Genomic DNA, 25,569 nt, shown 5'->3' on the forward strand with positions numbered 1-25,569 from the left:
ACTCCACCCCCCATTTCAGATCACAGGCTAACTCCCAAACCTTCCCTTACAGGGCATGTGACTGGCTAGGAAGACAGGCTTTCCCTCGACACCCCAACAGGTGATAGCTTGACAGTCTTTCTATCGCTACACACCGCCTTCCTCAACAGCCTCTCTGGGACCTACACAAAAGCTGAGAGTAAGTGTCCATTTGGAACCTTGAAAGAAAAGGCCTCTAATGCAGGATGCAAGAGATGCAATTCTCACCCTTCTCCTGGGAATTGGACATCTGATATCAGGCTGGTCACCAAAGTTTTTGTAGGTGATGTAGTTTTCAGAACAGATCAGCACCCCGCTGGGACCATCAGAGCCGCCAGGCACTAAGGGAGGAGATGGAAATTTCATTAAGAGAAGAGAAGAAGCCCTGTTGCTCAAAAGCAATCTGGATCGTCTTCATTCCGTATTCTCACATACAGATCAGACCTGCCTCGGCTGACGGTGGAGAAGACAGGGGTTTGTAAGCATGGGCCTTTGTGTTTGCATCTGGCAGCGTTAGGGTTGGAGAGTGATGAATGGAAGAGTGGAATCAAACTTAAGAGGGTCATCAACAGCTTAATGTTTCATTTTTACACCTCTCTCTCATTCCCATAAATCGACTCAAATCTCTGAAATGCACTTATCTGCTACTGCAATCATAAGCTCACCCCTGGCCGATCTCCGGGTACTGCCCTCTCAGAAATGGAAATTACCAGCAATGAAAACTACAAACTGAGTGTTCACAGAGAGCCTGGAGCCCACTAGCCTACAGGACCCACAGGGCACATATAAGACAGAATCATAAAATTGGGACGGGACCCCAAGATGTCATCTAGTCCAGTCCTCCGCACACAGGGAACTGCGGATCAGCCCAGTCAGCATCAAGCCTTTTGGATACTCTTTAGGTACTTGTACCAGAAATCACGTTCTTCAGGTGAATCCTGGATACTAAAACTCGGAACAAACTAATTTCTGCAATGAGTACAGAAGGCCAAAGTCTCACCCTCCAAATCAACGTTTAAGGTTAGCCCATAACCACTTATTGAAGTGAAGCTGTGATCACACAGGGCTACAACTCTGTAGTCCTCTTGTTCTATTTCCTCAGCTGACAAATTTGTCCACCAGGGCTGTTTTTTTTTTTTTTTTTTTTTTTAATCCCCACCTTTTTCTAAGGGAAGCTTAAATACTTCCATCTCACAGCCCAATCAGAGTAAAACCCTATCTCCAGGATAAATCTCAGAAAAAGAGACCTGATCATCACTTCAGGCTGCAAGAAAAGCAAACTCCTTCTGACGCCATGTGCCACATGACAATTTGTAGTTCTCACCTGACTTCCAGGCCCACCTAAGAGCAGGAAAACAGCTGAGGGCCCCCCTTCCCCGGCAATCATTTCTTTCAAACGTGCAGCATATTCCCCCCATCTGTTTGCTGGGTGAAGGGGAAGCCACTTAGCAATCGGGGATACCTGTTATAAGGAAGTTGCCGTGCTCCTCCAAAGGTTCACTGTATTTCCTAACCACGTGGTTCAAACCCAGGTCCAGCTCATAAAACGTCAGGGTCTGCTGGGTGTTAGCTGCTGCTTCTCCTGTTGGATCATTGTCCGCTTCCTGGAAAAACAACACACAGATGTTCTGTCTAGAGCCAGTATCATCATCTGTCCATGTAACGGAAAAGTCTCAGGCACAGGGTCATTAACAGCCACAACCACAATTCAAAGACACCCTCACTGGACTTGATCTTAAAAGGTATTCAGCACACACTACACTGCAATCAATGGACGCTGTGGGAGCAGCACATCAAAGGATCAAGACCAGAGACATTTTAGGGCAACAAACTGGAAGTGACTGGGCAGAATTATTGTCAGTAACAGACACAAAGGCAGTGCTGGTTTGCTGCAACACATAACAGGAAAATCGTGACTGGGTCTAGAACAGTTGCCTCTGCAGCTAGCTAAGCTGAGAAATATCGGCTCATGCCGCCAAGAGTGAAACACTGGTTTCCAAAGCACCAGAACAGGATGGAAGAGATTCGAGGGTGCATTTTAAACCCACTGCATCCTTGTCACACTACGACATGCAGCTTTCTTCTGAATAAAATCATTCACGCACCATCACTCCCAACATGCACCACAATTATTCATTTCCTGAACACTGGAAATATGCTCAGTGCTGGGACAAACTAGAGATGATTCCCACTGCAGGGAGTTCACAACCAACCTGTCTGTGTCAGGGGTTGTTCTGAAAGCTTGGCGGGGAAGCACGGTTGGAGGAAGGGAAGCGGTTCTAAATGGGAGCAGAGGCACCAGTCACAGCCAGCGTGAGAAGGCTGTATGAAAAGCGCATCGCGCAGGGAGGGCTGAATTTCACAGCTTAGTAAGAGAAGGACCAAGCAACTGAGAGGAGTTCAGCTAAGATGGGAAATAAGATTGACTGTCAAGGAGCAGAGGCCAGGGAGGCTGCCCCAGACAGCTAGTGCGGCAGAGAAGACTTGGCATAAGCGGACATACGAGGTGAACGGGCAGAGGAGAACGAGGCTGAGCTAGCTGAGCAGAGGGAACGGGGGGAGACAAGGGCCTTGCCCTTTGGTACCTCATAGTCCATCTCCAGACAAGCAAACATTGGGTTTTCAAACCCCACATCGACTCCCACCACGTGGTAGACCAAGGTGTTGGCCTTGTGGGCTTCCAGTGGGGAAGAAATGGTGAGCCGGGCGGCAGCGTCTCTGTTCAGGATGTACACCAGCTTCTGTTTCTCTATGGCACCTGCCGGGAAGAACAGCAGAGCATGATAGACTTAGCTGGGGGATGCAAGGCTGAAGACAACCATACCGCCCCCCGCCTTTGCACCAAACAGCCAACAAGCAGCCTGGCAGGAAACCAGCAATGCAGCCTCTTGTCCCAGAATCTCCCCATCATACTTAAGTCCATGCCAACTCCCTAACTTCAGCATTTAAAAGCTTTAAAAACGGGGGACACAGGTTAGCTCTGTAGACAACCTTTTTAAGCTCCATCCACTCATTCCGTGTTTCAGTTCGCAGGCAGAAAAACTGCAGCAGCATCTGCCTGAGAAGTTCAACTCCATGGTAAAACATGCAACCACAGGCGCGGACAGATTATGAAAGGGCAGTAGCTATGCAAAGAAAGGGAAAGTTTCATGGAAACCATCTAACATTGCCCTGTAATTAAGGTAAGCGTTTCTTTGCAGATACACGGTAATTTACTAAGAAAGTCCTGTCCTCAGCAGTCACCCTGAATAGCATCTGAATTGTGCAGTGCTACCGTCAGGTTAAAAGGAAACAAATCACTTCCTTCCAAGCTAGTCTTGTCAGTATTTTCACTCTGATAGGGTTGTTAAGCTGCAAACCCTGCCCACTGGGGTCATCTAAGAGCCTCTGTGCATCGGGCCTGATCAGAAATGCATAGTTGTCTCCACAATCAATCTCAGAGAAGAGACATGAATTCATATCATCATTTCAGGCAGGGGAAGCTGGCAGCACACGAATGGGACGTCCGCATCTCAACATCCCTTTTCCCAATCACCCCCCTCAAGTGGGTGGTTTGCTTACCACGACCTGAGCAGGTTTCCATACAACACTGGTTTGGCCCCATTTCGGGGCTCATTTGTGCAATCATGACAGCAGGCAGGAACAATTCCAAATACCTGGACTGTTCATTCCTAAGGTGAAACCGAATGAAATGCCTGAATGACAAGCACCTGAGCCTACAACCGAGAAGGCTGCAAAAACTGACCACCTGGAGGTAAGGAAAAGGTAAAGCAACAATTCTAAAGAGAATTAGTCCCCCTCCCCCTTCTTTAAATGCTACAAGGAAAGGAAGTGTACAGATCCCCACTGACTTACTGATCATGACAGCACGGCCCTTTGGGTCCACAGCCAAGAACTGGCCAGGAACGATTCTGCGACAGCCACTCTTTCCAAAGGTTTCCTGGTGAATCTTCTCAAACATGTTCTTGGAGGGCTGGTACTCCAGGATAACAATGCGACCTGAATCACTCCCCACAACAATATAGTCTTTGGTTCCACCTGTCAGTCTGAAGGCCATGAGGGAGCGAATGACTCCAAACACTTCCACTGTCAGCAAGGTGTGTACTTTCCCTGTGTTGGGATCGGGACGGAGCAACTCCAGGATCTTCCCCCGGGAAACAACAATTTCCTGTTGTTTGGTTCCTAAGAAGCCAAAGCCATAAGAAACTTATCACTGACTTAAAGCTAGGAGCTGTAAGAATTAAGGATGTTAAGTATTGAGTAATTCACTAATTGAATAGTCGATGCATTTTTGCATCAACTACTTGATTAGTCGATAAGGCAACGGCAGTGCCGTACAGAGCCCAGGACCAAGGGCTCTGTGAGGCGCTGCCACTTTGAAGTACCCCCCACCTTCCTCCCCCTACTGCCTCTATCTGATAGAGGCAGCGGAAGGGGGGGGGGGGGGGGGAAGGAAGCAACTAATCCTTAACATCCTAGTAAGAACCAGGAAATTCAAAAGGCCTTTCAAGCATTAATCACCAAAACAAGTCTCTCAACCTCCTGAGTGTTCAAGCATTGCATTTAAGATCCCACAAACTCAGTGAAAAAATCAGGACCTGAACTTGTAAGTTCCTAGTTCTGTGCTCTCTCCAGACCAGTCTTTTCCCTCAATTTGCAACCTCTCAGTCAACCCAGTTAGCAACACTAATAGGAGCAGACCCCCAATGAAAAACTAAAGCCGTAGCTAATTAACTTAGAACTGAGAGGACCTTACCTGAGAAATTGCCATGGATGGCATAGCTGATGCCGGTGGCTCGCTGCAATGTTAAATTGTAAAGAAACATGGTGGCGCTAGATCCACTTCACTTCGAGTCTATGAACAAAACAGCAACACAAATTAAGACAATGCCACATGCAAAACAGGATCTGCACTTCGAACCTGCAGTACTTCAGCTCAAAGGAACAGCATTAACTGCCTGTGTTTCTGTGCCCCACAATTCTGAGGTTGCGTGTATCCTCTTATACTAACTAGCCAACTTTCACTGGCCTTACAAACACTGATTAACCAGGTCTCCCTCCCCCACCCTCCCAGCCTTCTCTACACTCATGGGATTATCCACATTTTAATAATACTGCAACTTGCTCAAAGCCACAGACTTCAAATCAGACCCAAAATAAAAACTTGGGTGTTCCAGGTTCTCCAACGCATGGGCCAGTCCACTAAATCAAGCCAACTATTCACTGAAAACCCTAGCTATTCACTGAAAGCTCTAGTTATTTAGGGGTTTAATTTTAAAAGACATTTCTTTCCTCTTGAAACAAAGAGAGCAGTCCAGCTTTTTTGTATGTCCTTTTAGGCCGACTTGGACATTTCCATCCATGCCACACTGACTTACAAAGGTTTAAGGAAGTAATTTGGGGTAGAAATTATTAGCCTACATTGATTTTTTTAATGCAAGTTACTATCTAAGTTTAGGGGAGACTTGGAGCTGCTTGAAAACTGACATACTAGCTTTGCTTGGCTCTGCAGGCACCTGACTTGAGTGTCGTGCTGAAATTGCACAGGTCCTTGGCACTTGCAAGGACAAATTAACTTCAGTCCTGGTTCCCTGTGCATTTTACTCCATTCCTGCTTCTGAGGATGAATAAGATCACTAATAATGCCAGCTCATTAGCAGATCTCCAAGCACTTTACAGAGGACGCAAATGTTCTTGCCAGGTAATGCATGGAGAAATTAAAACAAGGAAAGGTGAAGGGACTTATTCCAGGGCACCCCCACTAGTGGCAGAGAGAGGAAGAACCCAGCTCTCCTGACTTTATTCAGCGCTCTCTGTTCTCCTAAGTCCCTGAGTCCTGGTGAGAATATCACAGCTCTTGCTTGGAAGTGCTGACAGGAAGGAAAGAATAAATCAGGGCTTTGTTTAAAAAAATTAAAATAAGTTAGGTTTAATGTTAGGCATCACTTTGAAAGACTGGATACAGATCACACGCATCAGTATGACAAACACCTAACAAAAGCAAGCAAGGCTATTATTTTCATCAGCGGAGTTCACCATTTGCTTCACACTGAGGTAAGCCAGTGAGGGTAAGGGTTTGCCTTATCCACCCCAGGGAATTACTTCTGTACAGCTGCATCAGAGGCTGATGCCAAAGCTAAAATCAGGGCTAATCTGTACAGTGGACACCCATTTCTAGAGGTAGATAAGAGAAAGGGGGCAGCAGCTTCCCCCTAAATTAAAGGGATAAGATACATATTACACTCCTGTCTGCCATCTGGAATCTCCAATGATCACAAGCAGCACCTAAGACTAAGACAGCTTTACGAGGAGAGGTATTAAACGATTATTTTCCAGTGTGCTTTGTGCATTTCAGCACCCACAGTGTGGTCAGTTCCACTTCCCTGTGGGAAGACAAGATCCCTGTGGACCTTTCACACAGCAACACAAGGGGGAAAACCCGTTTGGAACAAAACAAAGGCCACAGGGGGAGGAAAACCAACACACGGGGCAGCGTCTGAGGCTACTCTTAACACCGGACTCGTTTACAGCCCTGGAGGTGCACGGGCATCGAGGCCTCCTCCCTCGGAAATACTTGGCTTCCGGGGAGTCGCCATCCCCCACCTAAGGAGCAGGCCTGGCTTCGCCCCGGGCCCAGCAAAGCCCGGCAAGGCGCCGGGACGCAGCACACACAGGGCCGGCAGCAGGCGACCACGTGCAAGCAGCTCCCCGCAGAGGAGAGGAAGGGGCAGGCTCCCCGCTCCCCCAGCCCCGCCCGCACACACACTTCCAGTGACACCTTCCCCCTCCATTGCCCGATCCGCCCCCCAGCCGGCGCCCTGCAGTCCCCCCACATCTCGGCGCTCTCCCCTCCCCCCGCCTCTCCGCCCGGAGCCGGGGGGGGGGGGCCGCGCCGTCGGGCGGTGGCTGGGGCGCCCCGGGGGCGCAGCGCGGCCCATACCCCGCCCCGCCGCCGCGGCCCGCCGCGCTCCCCTACCCGGCGCTGCGGCACAGGCGGCGGCCCCGCTCCCCGCGCGGATGGCGGCGGATTCACTCGCTGCCCTAGGCCGCCAGCCGGGCCCCAGCCCGCTCCGCCATCAGCCCAGCGCGCGCTCAGCCCTGCCCCGCCCCCTGGGCCTTCCCGCGGCCCGGCGCGCGCGACGCAGGGGCTGCCCGCTCGCCGCCTGAGCGAATCCCCCCAAAAGAAGGGGGGCACCCCTCGCCTGGCGCCTACCCGGCAGCCCCTGGCAAGCCCCGCCCCGCCGCGCCAACCGACAGGCCGCGGGAGCATGCGCCGCTCAGGCGCCCGTGGGGACAACCCGAACCGCCGCCGGGGCCTCTGCTTCTCCCGGAAGTGACGGTGTCACCCGGAACCAAAGATGGCGGCGGCTGGCTCGGGTCTCAGGCCGCCGGGGGGGGAAGGAGCCGCCTCGTCCCTCTCCATGGAGCGGATCCGCTCGCTCACCGACCTGCCGGAGCTGGAGGCCGCCTACGGCCGCCTGTGCGAGGAGGAGGTGGGGCCCCCCCGGGAGACGGGACCCCCATTGCCCCCCCCCGTCCTCCTGCCCCCCCGGGAGACAGGCCCCCCCCGGGAGATGGGACCCCCATTGGCCCCCCCCCCCCCGAGACGCCCCCTCCTTGGCCCCCCCCCCGGTCCTCCTGCCCCCCCCCACGAGATGGCACACCCTTTGGCCCACCCTCCCCTTGGTCCTCTTGCCCCCCCCGCCAGATGGACCCCCCCCCTTGGCCCATCCTCTCTGCCAGACTGTCAATATCTCTGGCTTCCTTTGGGAGGGATGGGAAGACTCAACCTTCCAAAATCAACAGACCAGCTGTTTTCCAAACTGTTCTGCATGCATCTGGCCAAGTGGGTCTTTGCCCACGGAAGCTTCTGCTCCAACACTTCAGTTAGTCTAGCAGGTGCCACAGGACTCCTCGCCGCTTGTTCTGTTCAGGTGATTCTAGTGCAGCCGTGGTCACGTTAGTCAAATACTCCTGCTCCCTTTACACCCGATGTGATGGCGATAAAGCCTCTGACCAAAAAGACCAATGTCTCTTTGCCAGGAGTTCATTCGGGGGCTAGGAAAGATTGCTATAGAACAATGTTAAATGCTTCCTTGACCATCTGTTCCAGCCCTGACTGACTGTACTGCCTCTGCAGCATTCCCTTCTTCTAAATCTGGGAGCACCTTGGTGAACTCTAACTGGCTCATGTTAGGCAGCTTAGTCACCCAGAACTGGCCTTTGGAAATAGACAGGGCGCAAATATAGTTGGATTCGGATGGACTATTGGGGCTTTTGAAGGGTTGCACTGGCAGGTGAGCTCTCCGAAGCTTTAGTGCCTTGCTTGGCTCACGTGTAATCTACACACCTACTGGGCATGGGTCACTGTCCCAGCTAGAGGCATTTAGACCACTTACAGTGAGAGAGGAGTTTGCTCTGCAGCCTTAGCTGGGAGCCAGCTGGCTTTTAGCCCACGCCATAGAGGTTCCTGCGCTAAGCTCCAGAGGCCCCAGGTTGAGCATTACACACGCACCTGATTTGATGCACAGAGTTTGGTTCTTAGTTAGTGGCGTTTAGAGATGTAAAATCCCATTAAGTTTAACCCATTAAATGGGGGCAAGCGGAAGGGCAGATCCAGTCCTGCTGGGGCACGATGTGATACGGGGCTGCTTTCTTTTCCAGAAAGGGGTGGTGGAAGAGCTGGAGGCGCTTCTGGAGCAACAGAACACGGTAGAGAGCAAGATGGTCACGCTTCATCGCCTGGGGTTAGTGATCCAGTTTAACCCTGTGGGATAAAGCTAGTACCACCTGGGCTGATACTTTGGTTACAAAAGGGAGCAAACCGTAGCTTCAGCTGGATGTCAGCTGCGTCCGTGTAGTGTGGCCTTACGCTGGTCAGCAGCTGCTTCCTTCTACTACAAAAGAAGCTGCATTTCAGTCTGAGGAAGCAACTCTCTGTCTGGAAAGCACTTTGAAATGAAAGGTCCATGAAAAAGATGACTAGACCGTCAGTTTGCTGGGGGAGATAGTGAACTTCTCCTATGCTGTAACCATCTGTGACAGCAAAATGAGCTGCCATTCACAGTAGATTGTGAAATTCTTCATAATTGTCCCACTCATGCACTGATCAGTAGAGAAATGGTCAATAGAAATTACATTCAAATTGTTAACAGTAGGTTTAAGAATCAACACCCCATTCATATGAATGGAAGTGGTATGCCTCTTCGGTCCTGGTTCAGGGTGTCGAGACTTGGACAGGCATCCCTGCATCTACTTACCTCTGGTTCATTCTGTTTCTGATCATAAGAGTTCAATTCTCAATTATACTTGGGTTCTGGAATACACGGCAGTTCCAGAAAACATAAGGTCAGCTCATTACTCTGACTATGCCCCCTCTACAAGGGAGACAGCCATTGGGCAGGCCTGGATGTGCTGCTGCCTTCTTCCTCGCTCTCTTTCATTTGGCTCAGCCTCAGGGAAAGGAAGCCGCAGTTCCTGAGGCGCGAGAGACTCAGATGCTTGCAGGGGCAGGGGTGTATACGCGTGGCAGAATGCACTGCTGCTTTGTATCAGCTTTTTGCATGCGTGACCAATGGTCCCTGCCTCTGTCTCCAGGCCCAACCTGCAGCTGATTGAGGGGGACGCCAGGCAGTTGGCTGGAATGATCACCTTCACTTGCAACCTGGCTGAGAACGTCAGCAGTAAAGTTCGGCAGCTTGATCTTGCCAAGGTAACGGGACAAGGGGGGAGCTTGGGGCGGAGCGCACTCTGCTGTGTGTGGGTGAGCCGCTGAGACATGGGTGTGAGCTCTTCGCTCGTGTGGAAGAGAGGAGCTGAAACGGAGCCCTGTTTTGTTCGGGGCATATACTGCACCTAGCGCGGGGCCTGGGACATCCTAGGCAGTACCAGCATACACAAAACATAGGGAAATCCCCGTCTATGTGGGCTGGTCAGATAACGTTCCTCCCCACCTCGCTCCTGGAGTCCTGCAAGGAGTAGGCTGAAACCGTGGAGGTAGACATGGACCTCAGAGGCCCGGACTGTTGTCTGAGGCTGCCATCTTCTTTGTACCGAGGCAGATATGACAGATCCCAGCTTTCAGCGTGCAGCGCAGTCCCCTGCGCACATCAAAGTGGGGTATTGCAGGCTGACGCCTGTAGTCTGTGCTCACCTCTGTGCAGTTTACGGGTGGCTTTTCCGGTCCAGCTGCACTTTGGCTGGATGGACTTAATAGAAGGCTGGATTCTGGAATACAGATTGGCCGTTTGGAAAACACAAGGTCAGCTCGCTAGGCTGATGCCTTACCCCTTAGGCCGCTGCGGGACCACACCCACCTTCAGTGGCTGCCTTATCCTCCCCCCCTCCAACAGACACCTGCTCCAGCCCTGGGAAAGTTTTTAGGTCATTTGTTCCAACTCAAGCTTTTCGCTCAGCACTTGAGCTCACTCAGGCATTTTTTTGCTCAGCTCTGAGTAGCCCCATCATCTTTGGTAGCCTCGTCTTCCCTTCCGGCCATACCCTCGTCTCCCCCGCCCCAGAAGGGGACTCTTCACTGCTGGTTTTCTTGCAGAACCGCCTCTATCAAGCCATCCAGCGAGCTGATGACATCTTGGACCTGAAGTTCTGCATGGACGGGGTTCAAACGGCATTAAGGAATGAGGATTATGAACAAGCAGCGGCTCATATCCACCGCTACCTGTCTCTGGACAAATCGGTCATTGAGCTGAGCCGGCAGGGCAAGGAGGGTAGGTGCTGCCCAGGTGGGGCTGATTAGTAAGGTACCGGAGCACTCCTGCCTTGAGAGGCGATCGCTGTGTCCAGAGCAAAGGAGCTGAAGCCCAGGGGGGTGTGAACAAAGGGTGTGACTATGGAGCTGGTCAGCAGTGCCTGGGGTAGCTAGTCAATGCTGGATACTTCGGGGTATAGTTCGGTGAAAGCATGGCCAGGCCAGGCCAGCCCAGCTGACAGGCTGAGGCGGCAAGGTACCGAAAAGGCCACTGGCAGGCGAATTGGAAGGGTCCCTTCTGGCCCTAAATCTCTATAAACTAGGGAGGGAAGAGTTTAACCGTTCGCATGGCTCACTGATGCGCATCAGCTTGCTGGTTTCTGTTACAGTGAAACTCTTCCCTCCCGGCGTGCGCTCCTGGGGAGCCGGCTGCCGCCCTGCGGGCTCTGCAGAGACCGATACCGCAGTGGGGCTGGCAGCCTGATCCAGTGAGCCCTGGGAGCCAGCTCGTAGCATGTGTGCCGCTGCATGGGGCAGACAGTGGGGGCCCCAGCCATGCCCTGACCCCGACCTGGTCTGACTCGGGGCCGGCCAGCAGGACCCTCCCCTCCCCAGCTGTATCAGAGTGACCCAGGCTTGGCCGGCAGTTGGCCGGTTCAGTGTTACAATTAGAGTTGTTTCACTGGTTAGCTAATGAAACGATTATTTACATTCCTCGTGCAAACTGGCTCTCGTGCCTATCGCCCTCTGGCTTCTCGGAGTGAGACGCGGTCTCTCCTCTCCCTGCCCTCTGCCATTCAGACTTCCCAGGGGCTTCCCTATCTGGTATTGCTGGGAATCGCTCCAGGACCTGCCCGAGCTGCAGTTCAGTCTGTCTCCACGCAGCAGCAGAATGAGGCTGAACTGGCTGTTTCCAACCCTCTCCCCGTTCCTTTGCTCCCAGCTGCTGCACCTGGGCATTGGTGGGGGAGGGGAGACGTGCACCCTTCCCTCTTGCTAAACACACGGGGTGCTCTGTGGTCTGGTGGGGGTGAGCGCCTAAGGAGCCAGGAGGAACACGGCCAGCCGTGGGCCGTGTAGTGGCCAGTGCGGTTAACAGCCCCTCTGTTGTTAACAGCCCCTCTGTTGTCCCAAGGACTAGGCATGCCATTGGGATTTCAAAGGCGGGTCTGACTGGCCAGGCATGGTGGAGACAGGTGTGAGGGCCAGTGGCAGAGGGAGGGCGGGCGTGCTCATCGCAGGCTGCTCCTGTGTTTTAACCCGGGTTAGGTTTTCCCTCGAGGGGACGATAATCTACCTGTGAGGCCCCTGGAGCTGGAAAAGCCCCTCCCCCCTTGCTGTACCTCTCGGTCTACGCTGCTGGGTGCTTGGGGGGAGAACGGAGGCGAGCCGGGGGCCTGTCTCCCTCCAGGCTGTCTGGCTCCTGACTGCCAGCCTGGAGCCTGGCACCAATACAGCAGTGCCCCCTGAACAGGCAGCGTGATTGACGCCAACCTGAAGCTCCTGCAGGAGGCGGAGCAGCGCCTGAAGACCATAGTGACTGAGAAATTCGCCGTGGCCACGCAGCAAGGAGACCTGCCGCAGGTGGAGCGGTTCTTCAAGATCTTCCCACTGCTGGGCTTGCACGAGGAGGGGCTGAGCAAGTTCTCCGAGTACCTCTGCGAACAGGTGGGGGTGCCCGCCTGGGCCGAGCCCCGTGCAGGGAAGCGAGAGCCACCCGGGCTGTTCGGGGCTCAGAGCTTGGCCCCAGGGCATCTAGTCCCTGAATCCGTGAGACGAGCCTGGGCCTGGTGAGCGCGCTCCTGGCTCTTTGTGCTCGAGGGGGGGGGAGGAAGGCTTGGCTGGCCAGTCACATTGGAGATGGTGCTTTGCTGCTTGCACCCAGCCCGACCTGCACTGTACCAGGTCCGTCTCAGCTGGTGCGCTCCACGTGGGGGTCAGGTCCGGTGATCCCTTGGGGTGGGGTGGGGGTCAATCTCTCCCAGAGCTGGCCATCTTGCTGGGTTGCTTTCTCTCCCCCAGAAAGCCTGGGGGGTGCCCCCGGTGGTGTCAAGGGGAATTAGGCGGGTACCCAGGGCTGAATGAAGCCAAACGGGGACCTGCAGGGGCCCTGTTTGCCTAGCACAGCCAGATCCACCTGTCTGTGCTAGAGGTGTCACCGGCCCTACCCGGGGAGCCAAGGAGGCTGTCCAGGCCCTGGGGGCAGGGAGGGTGGAACAAGCAGGTGTGGCTAGAGGCAAGGCCTGTGGGGCAGGAGGGCAGACATCTCCCTCGCGAGGGGGCTGTGCCAGACCCATCCTGGCCCTTCCTTCCCTGGGCTAGGTCGCTACCAAAGCCGAGGAGAACCTGGGGCTGGTGCTGGGGACGGACATGAGTGACCGCAGGGCGGCCGTCATCTTTGCAGACGCGCTGACTCTCCTTTTTGAAGGTAACCCCCCCGGACAGTCCGGCTCCGGCTGCCTGGCAGTGTTCCCCGAGGGCGGGGCCCGGACAGGGACCAGCAACGCTCTCCTTTCTGGCTGTGGGGGGCAGGGCTGGCTGGGATGGAGGGTTCTGGGCCCAGGACCTGGCTAGGGTGTTGGGCCATCTGTGGCCAGCAGGGGGCACTGGTCTCTTCAGTTTTGCTCTCACCCGGGGCTGGGCTGCTGCCACGCCTCCCTCCCCTTGGCGCGCTTCGCTGCCGCTGGGAGCCCGGCCGTGGGGTGGGATGCAGGGCCACCGGGCAGGCTCCCGGGGCGTCTGTCGGGAGAGGCGCAGAGCGGGCCTGGGGCTCTTGCGGCGTGGCAGCCGTGTGGAGGTTGGGCTCCCTCTCGGGGCGTGAGGTGAGAGGACAAGCCGGGGGCTGGGGGTGCTGGGTGCCCTTCCTGCGCCCTGGGTCAGTGCCGCAGCCCAGGCCTCGGGCGGGGTGGGCCAAGTGCCCTGCCTGGGGCTTCCCGTGAAAACGCCCCTCCCCCGGTCGTCCGACAGGGATCGCGCGCATCGTGGAGACCCACCAGCCCATCGTGGAGACCTACTACGGGCCGGGGCGGCTGTTCACCCTCATCCGGCACCTGCAGGGGGAGTGCGACCGACAGGTGGAGAAGGTGGTGGACAAGTTCATCAAGCAGAGGGACTATCACCGGCAGGTGAGAGCGGTGGGCGGTGCCTAGAGCCAGTGCCCCGCCTCCTCCCCGGCCGCTCTCCAGCATCCCATAGGCCTCTGGCAGGGGCATGCTCTGTGCCGCCCGGCTGGGCCCTGTGTGGCCTGCGCTTGATACAGCTCGAGGCCTGGTGAGCAGGTGGAGGGGCCCTGGCTGACTCCGGCTGGCAGAGCCTCAGGAAGGGGGCAGCCTGGGAGGGCGTTCTGAGCTAGCCCATGTATCTGCCTCTGTCAGGGACCCCCAGCCGGCTGCAGCCTCGCTGTCCCTGTCTGCGCTAGCGCTGCCTGGCCTGGTCCTCGCCGCGTCCCACCTGGGGAGCAGAGCGTGCAGGCTTTCCCGCGCAGGCCTGTCTGCGAGGCCCCCCGCCCCTTGGCAGGCGGGGCTCGGCGGGGCGCTGAGCTGGGGCCGGGGCGGCGGCAGTGATGGCTCTCCTGCTCTCATGGCAGTTCCAGCTCGTTCAGAACAGCCTGGTGCGAAGTTCGGTGATGGAGAAGGTCGAGCCGAGGTACAGGAAGCGATGAACTAGCTGCCCTCTCCCGCCACGCGGTGGGTCTGGCGCTCACGCTTTCCATGCGCTGCAGGCTTCACGGTCGCCACGCGTAGAATCCCCACGCGGTGCCCCTTCAGTGCCGCCTGGCTTGCCGGAAGGCTCAGCAGGCTGGGGCCGGATCTGCAGGCCCTCTGCCGATGAGGGAGATGGTGACTCTTACGGGGGGGAAGTGCTGGATTTCCCCGCACAGCAAGTCCCGGCAGGGGTCTGGGCACAGCGCTCTGCCGAACTGAGATACTGGGTTCCCTGCTCCTCGGGTGCTTCAATTGTTCACTGCCCCGGATGTCAGCCATTGGAAGTGGCGCCAGATACCACGCAGGCCCGTGCCCTGCACATACAGCCGAGTCCTTCCCGTGGCGCCGATTCCACGGCCCACGCCAGGCTCCTGAGCACGGCGACCTCGGCGCGGCTCATCCTGTTCCATGGCGGGTACTCGGCGAGGGCGGGGGCTGAGTGTGAGGCGGAGGCGCGCTTGCTGCATTGCTTCTCCCTCGGCCCCCTGCAGGGAACTGGACCCCGTTTTAACCGAGGTCAGCCTGATGAACGCCCGCAGCGAGCTGTACCTCCGATTCCTCAAGAGGCGCGTCAGCTCCGACTTCGAGGTGGGCGACTCCATGGCCCCAGAGGAGGTCAGGCAAGGTAATCCCTCGCACGCCAGGGTGCTGGCACGGCGGGGGGCGCGGGGGCTGCTTGGAGCTGCGCGCTGAAGGCAGCATCTGGACCCTGGAGAACTGGCCCGTGTGGACGGTGATCCCCGTCTTCCCAGTGGTGTTTCAGCCATCCAGCCTCCTGTGTAGCCTGGCCCCTTGGAGCTTGGCCTCCTCCTGGACAGTTGGCAGGGGGCCTGCACAGGGAACTGCCCCCCAGGGCCCAGTCGGGCGGGGGATGTCCTGGCTACTGGGGATGTGAAAAATGGTTTAATGATGTATCCACTACAAATCTTAGTGGCTAGACTGCAGCATGTCCGCTACCACCACTTCCGCCCCGGCCGATGGCCTGGCTCCCGCTGCCGCTTCTCTGGTGCAGTCGCTGGAGACTGCGGGGATCCGGGAGCACGTGACCCCCTCGCTCTGCGCAGGTCCCAGTTTGGGAGCCGTGGCAAGGGCAGCCAGCAGCCTGTGTGGGCCCCTGGCGAGGGGGGAAAGGGGGCAGCTCTGTGCTCCCAGAAAGGGTGGGGTTGGAGACAGCCAGCCCTCGGTGCTGCACAGACTGCGCCCCCTGCTCCCAGAGTCTCACACCGCACAGTGCTCCAGCGGCAGCTGAAAGGGCCGGGGCCTCTTGCTACGGCACCAGTGGCCTCAGGCCCTTTACGTTGCCAGGTTCTGGGGCAATTGGCCCCTCCCTCTCCCCCAGCGGGCCTGGCCATCACTGTCCAGCAAGCAGCCCCCTTTCCGGTGCAGACAGCGGAAGGTAAATCTCTCGGCCGAGTGCACGTAGGCTGGCGAGCGGGGGCGGGGAATGTAAACGAAGGGCAGTTAACTTTAGTCTCCTCTCCTCCCCCCGGCGCTCAGTGTCACCGCGGGAGTCCCCGGATCCCGTCCTGCCACCTGGCGTCCTCCAGTCCCCTCAGCCACAGCGGCCACCTTCCCAGCAGAGGCTGGGCCGGGCCTGCTGGGGAGCACCACTCCCTCGGGGCGAGATCCATGTTGCCCTGGCCGCATAACTGAATGGCCAGCCCCTCCGCTCAGTGCACTCGCTGGGGTGCTCCCGAGGGGCTCTGCCGGGCGCCCTGGAGTCCGCTGTGCTTTGCGGGGCGGCTCGGACGCGCGCTTCCTCCCTGGCAGCAGGGCCCGTCTGTCGCCGCTCGGGCAGGCGGCTGCGGCCCTGCAGAGGGGTGGGGGGCCATGCTGGGGGAGCCGCCACGGGTGGTGACTCCGGCTCGCTCTCTGCAGCCCACCAGACGTCCTTGGACAAGCTGCTGAACAACTGCCTGCTGAGCCGCACTATGCAGGAGCTGATCGGCTGCTACATCACCATGGAGCAGTACTTCATGCGGGAGACCGTCAACAAGGTGGGGCCTGCGCCCGGCCTGGCCCGGGGACCCGCCTGGAGACCCGCCGCTGCCCCATGCTGCGTGGGGAGACTCCCTTGTCCCTCTCCCCCGCAGGAAACCATCTCGGGGCCCCCTGGGAACCGTTTCGCACCAGCCATGTGCTCCTTCGCGAGCTCCCCAGCCCAGCGCCCCCCGGCGCCGGGGCGGCAGGGCACTCTGCCCAGCTAAGGCTTGCAGCCGGACGGGCGCAGGGCTGCACCTGGCCGGGCTGTGGAAGGCAAACTCGAGTGCTGCTGGTGGTGCTCTTGGGGCCAGGAGCCCCCGGGGGCATGAGGAATCGGGGAACCGGGGTCCTGGCTGGCTGGGGCTGGTAGCAGCCCCCTGGCACATCTCACTAAAGCAGGAGCATCAGCCTTGTTGGCCTGGCCAAGTTCACATGGGCCGGGATGGGGCAGGGGGCCTGCGGGAAGGGGGCGGGATGTTTCCGAGGGTCCCTCGCCCACTGGGAGTTGGCTTTCCCTCCAGGCCGTTGCTATGGACACGTGTGAGAAGGGCCAGCTGACCTCCAGCATGGTGGACGACGTCTTCTACATCGTGAAGAAGTGCATCGGGCGCGCCCTGTCCAGCTCCAGCATCGACTGTCTCTGCGCCATGATCAACCACTCCACCGCCGAGCTGGAGTCCGACTTCAGGTAGGGGCAGGCTGCCTGCCGGCCTCTCAGGGGCGGGGGCTGCCCACAGGACGGAAGGGGCTGGGAGAACATAGACAAGGCAACCGGAAATGCCCGTAACTGACTCCCCCGGCTGGGAGCTGGTTTTGTTGCATCTGGTGGTTTCTGCGTGTAGGGCCTTCGGCTTCCTGTGCTGCTCCCCACAAGCCTCTCTCTGGAGAAGCTGCCCTTGGACCTGGCCAGGGCCTGGCAGGGCGCGTGGGAGCCACAAGACCCAACATGTCAGACGGGCGGGAGGACACCTGCTGTGACGGCGCGTTGGGGGTTCCCCGTCTCCTGCACCCCGAAATGGCACAAACAGACTGCACCAGCCAGTGGAATTGAGGGTGGTTTATTGCTCCTCCAGCACAGCGCAGCACAGATGTAGTCTGGTCACAGGAACTGGGCTAGGATGCCTCAGGCCCCCTTGAGATGGGGGAGACTGGGCCCCTAAACTCTAGCCCCTTCTCCTAGGCTCTCCTCCATCCCCTCCGACAGCCAGCAACCAACTCACTAACTTCCAGCCCTGCCCCCCAGCCAAGGCAGCATTCCACCTTCCTTTGTTCCTCTCCATGGGGGGTGTCTGGCCACTGGTTTGCATAGTGACTCATCCTGTTTTGCTGGGTCGTGGTACCCACGGCAGCCAGTGGGGGTTCCCCCAGAGCCAGCAGCATAGAAACCAGCCAGGTACCCCCACTACGTCACACCTGCGTGGGGCTTGCACAATGGTGCTGTGCTGGGCCGCTGGCCGGGGTTCCCCCGAGAGCCCCTCGCTGCCTGCGAGGTTCCCTGGGACGGCTCTCGCTGCCAGGGCCTGAGCGCCCGGTGCGTGGGAACGGGGGCGCCCGGCCTGTCCGGCACCCTGAGGCCGCAGCAGCCGGAGCGAATACGGAAGGGACCGGTGTCCCGGTGCTGCTGCGCCCAGCCCCCGTGGGCGAGAGCTGGGGATGGAGGCGCGCTGGCAGGCGCCCCGGCTGCTTTGCTGAGCCGCTCAGCTCCTCCCAGGTTCGGTTTGCTACTCGAGAGCCCGGCTCCTGCCGTGAGCCGAGGGGAATGTTACGCCAGGAGTTGCCGGGCGAGTTGCTACATAGCTGAGTCTGTCGCCTTAGTCGCGCCCGTCAGCGCTGAGCGCCCACCGCCGGCGCAACATTACGCTGCGTCTAGCTCTTGTGCTCGCGTGGCCTGGCGCCGGGCTCCTGTTCGCTTGTGCTGTGGGCCCCGTCTCGCTGAAGTGCGCTTCGGTGACAGAACGAGCCTGGGTCAACACTAGCCCGGGTAGCTCGTCTGAAGGTGCGTCTTCCAGCCACACACAATGCCGAGCTGGATTCGGCGTCTACACAGCGGGAGGCTGACGGGAGCGCATCCTCCCGCCGGCTTCCCTTACTCCTTGCAGAATGAGGAGCACAGGTCGCCGGCTGGCGCTGCCCTCAGCGTTCGATTTAGTGGCGCTAGAAGATTGACCTCCCGAAGGTCAGTCTTCTGCGTAGTGTGGACCTGCCCTAAAAGCATTGTCTAAAGCAAAATATCGAATCCTAGAACGGGCAGAGCTCTTGAGAGGCCCTCGCGGCAGGACCAAGCGCTGTCTGACCGTCTCTGACGTGTCTGCCCAACCTGCTCCTCTATCTCCAGCGATGGGGATTCCACAGCTGACGTTAACGTGCCCAGTGTTCCATACGTTAATGTCCCACCCCCGCACAAGCTAGTGGGAGGTTCCTGCACGGGCCAGTGTCCACCCCAGAGCCAAGGGAGGATCAGGACGGGTTATGGAATTGGAGCAAGCCGCTGGGTTGGATTCTGATGACAGAAGGATTTTGTATCCTGTGACGTCGCCCTAGGACACCTCCTAGCTGTGCTCCGAGGCTTTGGAGCGAGCCTTGTGTGTCAGGCGAGCTCACCCGCCGGCTCCCAGAAAGGGGCATCATCAGACCTGTTTTCGGGTGCTGAGGCTCTCCTGGCTGTTGGCCGTTAGCCCAGGCAGGTGCTGGTCTGTTGAGCGCCTCTTCTAGCCAGCCAACGTGCAGTCAGGCAACGTCCTGGCAGAACGGGGCCGTGTCGCGTCCCGTCGGTCGGTCCCCGGTGAGCTGTGGGAGAAGGGCCGTGCTTGTGCTGCCGGACTTGGCCTAGGGCTTCACGCTCCCCGGCTTGGCTTGGTACTAAGGCCCCGCGGCCCTCTGTCCCCAGGGAGGTTCTGTCCACCAAGCTGAGGCTGGGCTTCCCGGCCACCACCTTCCAAGACATCCAGAGAGGGGTGACCAGCGCGGTGAGCATCGTGCACAGCAGCCTGCAGCAGGGCAAGTTTGACACGAAAGGCATCGAGAGCACCGACGAGGCCAAGCAGTCGTTCCTGGTGAGCGCCCGAGTAGCTAGAACCCCAGAGCCACAAAGTCCGTCCCGTGGCCATGGGCTGAGAGCTGGGCCGGGCAGGGAGACCTCTGACTCCACCAGGCAGCTGAGGCGGCATCGCTGGGGGAGGGCCCCCAAACTGCTCCGCCTGGCACGCTGAGCCGCAGACGATCGCGAGCCACCGTGGCTGGGAACGCGGGGACTGGCATCGCCCGCCTGGCTCCCTCGCTCACGCCCGGCCTGGAGAGGGCTGTGTAGACGCCAGCCATGCGTGCCCTCCCCGTGCCGATGGGACACGGGGCTCTGGCTTTCCTGCAGCAAAGTGCTTAACCCGTCAGCGCTCCCCCGCCCCCGCCTGTCAGCGCTGCCCCTGCCCGTCGGTACTCCCCCCGCCACTCCCCCGCCCGTTGGCGCTGCCCCTGCCCGTCAGTACTCCCCCCGCCGCTCCCCCGCCCGTCGGCGCGCCTGCCCCTGCCCGTCAGTACTCCCCCCGCCCGTCGGCGCTCCCACACCAGCCCATCAGCACTCCCCCCACCGCTCCCCTGCCCCTACCTGTCAGCACTCTCCCCGCTGCTCCCCCACCCGTCGGCGCTCCCCCGTCCACCCTCGTTTTCCTGTCTCCGCCACATCCTGGCATCGCGCTGCCATGCACGCCAAGCGGCGATGAGCCACACAGCCCCTGTGCCAGTGCTTTCATGAGGCTTGTCACAGAGCAGGGGAACGTCTGCTCCCAGCTGCCTGGTGTTCGGGGCCCTGCTTTCAGCGCCGCTCTCCTGGCCGTCTGTGTGGCAGCTGATCTGTCCTGTGCGTAAGCGGCTGGCCCTGGGTGTCTCCGTGCCATGCCCCACACCTTGGCGGGACATCCCGCAGCAGTGGGGCGGAGCTGTCACTCGGACACCTGGCTAGGCGAAGCAGCGGTGTGGGGAGGGTGGGTAGGACATGGGGACGGACCGTGTCTTCTGTGCTTGTGCGCTGTAGCCACCTGGGCTGCTCCTTTCTCCTTCTTCCAGGTGACCTTAAACAACGTGGAGGTCTGCAGCGAAAACATCATGACCCTGAAGAAGACGCTGGAGGTAACGTCTGGCACCTTTACGTGCAGCCTTCCCGTCCGCTCCTGGACAGCTGGGGGGAGGGACAGTTCAGTGGTTTGAGCGTTGGCCTGCTAAACCCAGGGTTGTGAGTTCAATCCTTGAGGGGGCCATTTAGGGATTGGGAGCAAATCTGTCAGGGCTGGTGCTTGGTCCTGCTGCGAGGGCGGGGGACTGGACTCGCTGACGTCTCGAGGTCCCTGCCAGCTCTAGGAGCTCGGTGTAGGTATATCTCCATATTTTAGGGGCATGTTCCTGGCCAAATCCAGGGGCTGCTGCTGCAGATGGGGTGCTGAGACTGTCAGCGGGGGAAGGGGACGGTGTGCACCTGGCAAGCCGTGTGGGGCAGGGACTCCTGGTGCCATCTGTCCAGCTCCGAGCGCGGCAAGCGGCCGCTCTGTGACGGGCTCCAGGGTGCGACTCCCAAAGACACACACGTCAGTGATGACCCTATTGCTGGTGGCGCTGTGCAGCCGGAGACTCGTAGCCTTTCACGTGGGGACAAGTCCTGTCCCGAACTCTCGATGGCCCGGGCTGAAATCTCGCCCGGCCCAGGGCTCGTTTGTGAGACCTTGGAAGATGCTAAAAGCACCCGCAGAGCCGGAGCTCCGCCGTGCACTCGCTAGGAGCATGCCTCTGCCCCCGCCTGTGAGTGTCCCTCGGTACCATGGAGATCGTTTCTCCACGTCTGGGGTTGGATGCTCTTGAACCTTCTGAGAGTCGCTCCGACTGTGGCCGGCGCTTGGCCACAATGTCCCACCCGTGGGCAGGCACGAAGTGTTCTGTGCTAGCGCCTGCGGGGGGTTGTGTTCCGGAGCTGGGTGCTGTACAAACACAGACTAAAAGACCAGCCCTGCCCCAAAGAGCCGACCGGCGCGGCCGGGCCAATTCTGAGCGCGCCGAGTGTCCCGTCGCTTGCAGCCTGCATCTCTCGCCTGCAGAGCGACTGTACCAAGCTGCTGAGCCAGGGCTTCGGGGGCGAGCAAGCCGAGGCCAAGATCGACAGCTGCCTGGCCGACATGGCCGCCGTGTCGAACAAGTTCCGAGATCTGCTGCAGGTGAGCTGCTCGCCGGGCTCCGGGGTGTGCGGCCTGGAGGCAGCCCGGCCTTGCCGCTCGCCTGGCTCGGAGCTGAACTCCCAGCCGTCCGGGGTCTGTGCTGGCTCGGGTACGACGGTGCAGGGGGCCAGCTGTAGTGGAGGGGGAGGAAGCAGTTTCCGTGGGCCGGGTGGGACTTTACAGTGCGGCCTCGTGGCTGGGCAGGAGCCAGCATTCAAGGGGCGCTGCAGAGCAGCTGGAGGGTGATTCCCCTTGGGCTGAGTGCTTGGTGAGACCCCCCCGGAAGGGCCCCATGTTCTCAGATCTCCCTTCTCCCTCTCTGGGGGCCTTGGCGGGCCCGAGGGCTGCAGCCTCCTGTGGAAACCAAGCAGGAAGCTGCAAGCCGAGCTGCCTCGGTATCGCCGGGAAGGAGGCAGCGGAGCCGGACGCCCCCAGCCGGGGGAAGGGCAGCTGCCGGCGCAGACACCCAGAGGCCTGTCGAAATAGTAACTGCCTGGGGCGAAGCGTCCCGCTGTGTGACCCCTGCGTCCCACCGAGCCCGGCGGGGAGTCTGCCTGGCGCTGGAGCCGTGCAGTGGCCGACACCGTCCCTAGGCCCCCGCCGACACCGCTCCCGGCCGTGGCCAGGCCTGCCCCTCCCCGGCGCCGGCCTGGGTCCCATGCCCTGCCGCCCCTCTGGAGGGCGCGCTCCCCGCGGACAGGCCAGGGAGGCTCGGCAGCGCAGTTTCGTGGCTGTTCATTGGACTTGTGTGCTCAGCCCTCGGCCGCGTCCTCTCCCCAGGAAGGACTCAGTGAGCTGAACAGCACAGCGGTCAAACCGCAGGTGAAACCCTGGATCAACCTCTTCCTTTCCGTCTCCCATAACATCGAGGAGGTGAGCTCCCCTTGGCCTCGGCACGGGGCTGAAACTGCAGCACGGGGGGCGAGGGGGTTGGAGACACTTCCTGCCTGTCAGGGGGGTTAAACCCTGGAATAAGTGGCCTGGGGTGGGCTGTGGAATCCCCATCCCTGGTGAGATTGAAGAGTAGGCTGGACAGACACTGCCAGGGATGGTCAGACGGTGCTGGGCCCTGCCGGGTGGCAGGGGACTGGACTCAATGACCTCGCGAGGGCCCTGCCAGCCCTAGGAGTCCATGGGGGGGGGGGTCCTTCCTGTGCCCCAGGCAATCCATGGTCCCCAGCTTTCCCTCCCCCTGCACTCGCTTGGCGACACGCTCCAGGTGCTATCGACCGGCCTGCGTGCTGGGCCCAGGGCAGGCGGGACCCGTCCTCTCTCCGGGCCCCCACGTGGGGACCCAGCTGAGCAGGAAAGGCGCCTGCTTTGGCACAGCGTCCCCAGGGCTGCTCCCTCTTGGCGGAGGGCTGAGCAGCCTCTAACCCGCCCTGCCTCTGCTCCACTGCCAGGAAGAGTTCAACGACTACGAGGCCAACGACCCCTGGGTCCAGCAGTTCATCATGAACCTGGAGCAGCAAATGGCCGAGTTCAAGGTGCGTTCTCCCGCCCGGACAGCCTCGGCCTGCAGGCTGGGCCCGGTCCCGCCCCGCTGCGTCCAGCGCCCACGTTCCCCTCCCCCCGGCCCGGTCCCGCCCCGCTGCATCCGGCGCCCACGTCCCCCTCCCCCCCCCCCCCCCCCCCCCCCCCGCCCCGCTGCATCGCTGGCCTCCAGCGCCCATGTCCCCCTGTGGCTTTGACCCTCTGGCACTGAGCCCAGACGGGGATGGCCGGCCAGGCCAGAGTGCCTTGTGTCTGGGCGGTTCTGGCCTTTAGCCCCAGCAAGGGGGCTGTTCACACTAACCCCAGGCTCCCCCAGGGCGCCGCTGCCGCCTGCCCTGCGCCCTGACGCGGCTTCTCTCCCCAGGCCGGGCTCTCGCCCGTGATCTACGACAGCCTCAGCAGCCTGAGCACCAGCCTCGTTGCCATCGAGCTGGAGAAGGTGGTGCTCAAGTCCACCTTCAGCCGGGTAAGCAGCCGCCGAGCCCTGCCTCCCAGCCTGCACTGGAGGGGCGGGGCGGCCAGGCCGAACCCCGGGCAGCTTCCCTGCTTGGCCTCCTGCTCCCCTGCACTTCCAGCCTTTCCCCCGCTCCGAGCCCCAAGCCGAGCGCCCTCAGGGCAGTGGGGCCGGGGAGACCGTGCGGGGGGGAGGCGTTGGCCCTGTCGGCTTTCTGCCCGCCCCCGCGAGGAGTCACGCGCTTTCCTGCTGCCCTCAGCTCGGCGGCCTGCAGTTCGACAAGGAGCTGAGGTCGCTGGTGGCCTATCTCACCACCGTCACCACCTGGACCATCCGGGACAAGTTTGCGCGTCTCACGCAGATGGCGACCATCCTCAATCTGGAAAGGGTGAGCCCCCCTGGGCGCTTCTCTCCCCTCCCCCTGCTGGAGTGTCCGGGGCCTCCCAGGAGCCGGGGGGCAGAGCGGCCTAGCCCAGGGTTGTCTGCCCCACCCTTGACTCTTTCTCCTCCAGGTGACGGAGATCCTGGATTACTGGGGCCCCAACTCGGGCCCCCTGACCTGGCGCCTCACCCCCGCCGAGGTCCGCCAGGTGCTGGCCCTCCGCATCGACTTCCGCAGCGAGGACATTAAGAGGCTGCGCCTGTAGCTGGCTCGTCGCCGCAGCGCGAACGGAGCGACCCGCGGGCCAGGCCTGGCGCCTCCGGCGATCGCTGCAGCAGGGCCGACTGGAGTCTTCTCCCTGCTGCCCCACACGTGGGGCAGGAGACCTGGGCAGTAGCAGGCCCTGTCCTGTGGGGGGCAGCCCCACATGGCTCCTCGCCCGGGCGGCTGCGCCCTGCCACCACCGCTGAAGGATCAGGCAGCCCTGCCTGAGGGTTAGAGCTTGCTCGTGCCTCCCCTCCTGGCAGCAACGTGGCCCCAGACCTGAGCCTGCCCCATGCGTGACTCAAGCACCAGGGCCCTCGTGCTGCTCCCCACCGCCCATTGGCTCAGAGTCCATGGTCACCCTGGCGCACTCGGGCCGTAGCCCTGGCGTTCTCCACCTGCCAGGCTGGCTGGTCGCAGGGCAGCTGCTGGAGGCCCGGGGGCAGTGCCTGCCGGGGAGGAGAAGGGGTCTCTGCCCGCATCAGTGGGGCCTGTCGGGAAGTCCCTTCGGGCAGGGGCTCCGGCTCCCCGGGGTCGGCGCTGCCCTGCTGTGCGGCGGGGGAGTGATGTTCCTGCTGCGCCCGGCGCGCACACGGCCCATGCAAGCAACGGGCGGGACCGGCTGCAGGCTCCTGCACTGGGGCACGCTGGGCCTGTCCCTCGGCCCGTGCAGGCGGTGCCGTGCTGTTCAGCCCATTCCCCTACGGCGCAGCCGCGAGGGGCGCCCCCCACCCTGCGCCGATCTGGCATCCACCCTTGGGAGCCAGCAGGGGGGCGGGGAAGGGGAAGCACTGCACCACCCAATAAAAGCAGTCTGAAGCACTCAGCGCCTTGCCTGTGTCTGGCCGCCAGGCCCCTCCCTCCTTCCTGGCCTGGCAGCAGCATCCCCACATGTATGGGTGCTGCAGGGACCGTAGGTCTATAACCCCGCAGCGCTGGGGCTGAGCTCCGGCCCGGTCCCTGTTCTGCTCCTGCCGGGAGTCGCTCTGGGGCCTCGTCGGCCTGGGCCAGGAGAAGCGGCACTGGCCGCCTGCTCTTGGGGGAGGGCCCCGGGCGGGAGGGCTAGTTGCTGATGCTGCCCGTATGCAGGTGCAGGCCACGGTGGCCGTCTGTGGGGCAGGGGCCAGGAAGGGTGCGAGCGTGGAACAGGTGAGGGGCTGCCTGACCCTACCTGGGGCCCAGTGAGTTAAGAGCTTGAGGCTCTGGGTCAGAACTGCTGTGGCGGCAGCAGGATCCCTGAGCCAGTCCACGTGCCACCCGAGCCCGTGAGGTGCAGTGGCAGCCATGAAGAGTACAGGGCCCCTGCTCAGGGCTTGGAGCCGCCCCCCGCCTTGCCAAGGAGCGTGGCGTGCCAGCCAGCCCTAGCA

The 25,569-nt window shown here is 60.2% G+C and overlaps 2 protein-coding genes and 1 non-coding gene across 3 annotated transcripts in view; 1 reads left to right on the forward strand and 2 right to left on the reverse strand.

Moving 5' to 3' along the window:
* Positions 1 to 7,154, reverse strand: part of SF3B3 (splicing factor 3b subunit 3) — a 37,604-nt gene extending 30,450 nt beyond the window's left edge. The window contains exons 1-6 of the mRNA XM_075940588.2: positions 6,995 to 7,154; positions 4,775 to 4,873; positions 3,874 to 4,200; positions 2,604 to 2,776; positions 1,481 to 1,622; positions 247 to 359 (exon numbers count right to left, since the gene is read on the reverse strand). Coding sequence (XP_075796703.1) covers positions 247 to 359; positions 1,481 to 1,622; positions 2,604 to 2,776; positions 3,874 to 4,200; positions 4,775 to 4,844 — 825 coding nt within the window. The 5' untranslated portion in view covers positions 4,845 to 4,873; positions 6,995 to 7,154. The remainder of the gene's footprint in view (positions 1 to 246; positions 360 to 1,480; positions 1,623 to 2,603; positions 2,777 to 3,873; positions 4,201 to 4,774; positions 4,874 to 6,994) is intronic.
* LOC112544247 (small nucleolar RNA SNORD111) lies at positions 3,415 to 3,494 on the reverse strand. The gene has a single exon (XR_003087569.1). It is a non-coding gene; the product is annotated as a small nucleolar RNA SNORD111 (small nucleolar RNA).
* Positions 7,155 to 7,337: 183 nt separating the features above from the next.
* Positions 7,338 to 25,024, forward strand: COG4 (component of oligomeric golgi complex 4). Its single transcript, XM_075940595.2, has 19 exons — positions 7,338 to 7,511; positions 8,683 to 8,765; positions 9,616 to 9,730; positions 10,571 to 10,745; positions 12,201 to 12,394; positions 13,049 to 13,154; positions 13,694 to 13,851; positions 14,313 to 14,371; positions 14,922 to 15,055; positions 16,309 to 16,427; positions 16,935 to 17,101; positions 19,301 to 19,466; positions 20,473 to 20,535; positions 21,492 to 21,608; positions 22,389 to 22,481; positions 23,012 to 23,095; positions 23,467 to 23,568; positions 23,816 to 23,944; positions 24,069 to 25,024. Exons 1-19 carry the CDS (start codon positions 7,377 to 7,379, stop codon positions 24,201 to 24,203), a joined length of 2,334 nt encoding a protein of 777 aa, XP_075796710.2. The 5' UTR covers positions 7,338 to 7,376; the 3' UTR covers positions 24,204 to 25,024.
* The last annotated feature ends 545 nt before the right edge of the window (positions 25,025 to 25,569 follow it).

This window comes from Pelodiscus sinensis, chromosome 12, assembly GCF_052426305.1.
Source record: "Pelodiscus sinensis isolate ZL-2025 chromosome 12, ASM5242630v1, whole genome shotgun sequence".
Lineage (NCBI taxonomy): Eukaryota > Metazoa > Chordata > Testudines > Trionychidae > Pelodiscus > Pelodiscus sinensis.

Excerpts from the sequence above, each read along its gene's own strand:
- COG4 (XM_075940595.2), top strand. The coding sequence starts at position 7,377 with ATGGCGGCGGCTGGCTCGGGTCTCAGGCCGCCGGGGGGGGAAGGAGCC. Across the intron at positions 13,155-13,693 it reads GCTGACTCTCCTTTTTGAAG|GGATCGCGCGCATCGTGGAG; the intron begins GTAACCCCCCCG and ends GTCGTCCGACAG. Across the intron at positions 16,428-16,934 it reads TGCGGGAGACCGTCAACAAG|GCCGTTGCTATGGACACGTG; the intron begins GTGGGGCCTGCG and ends CTTTCCCTCCAG.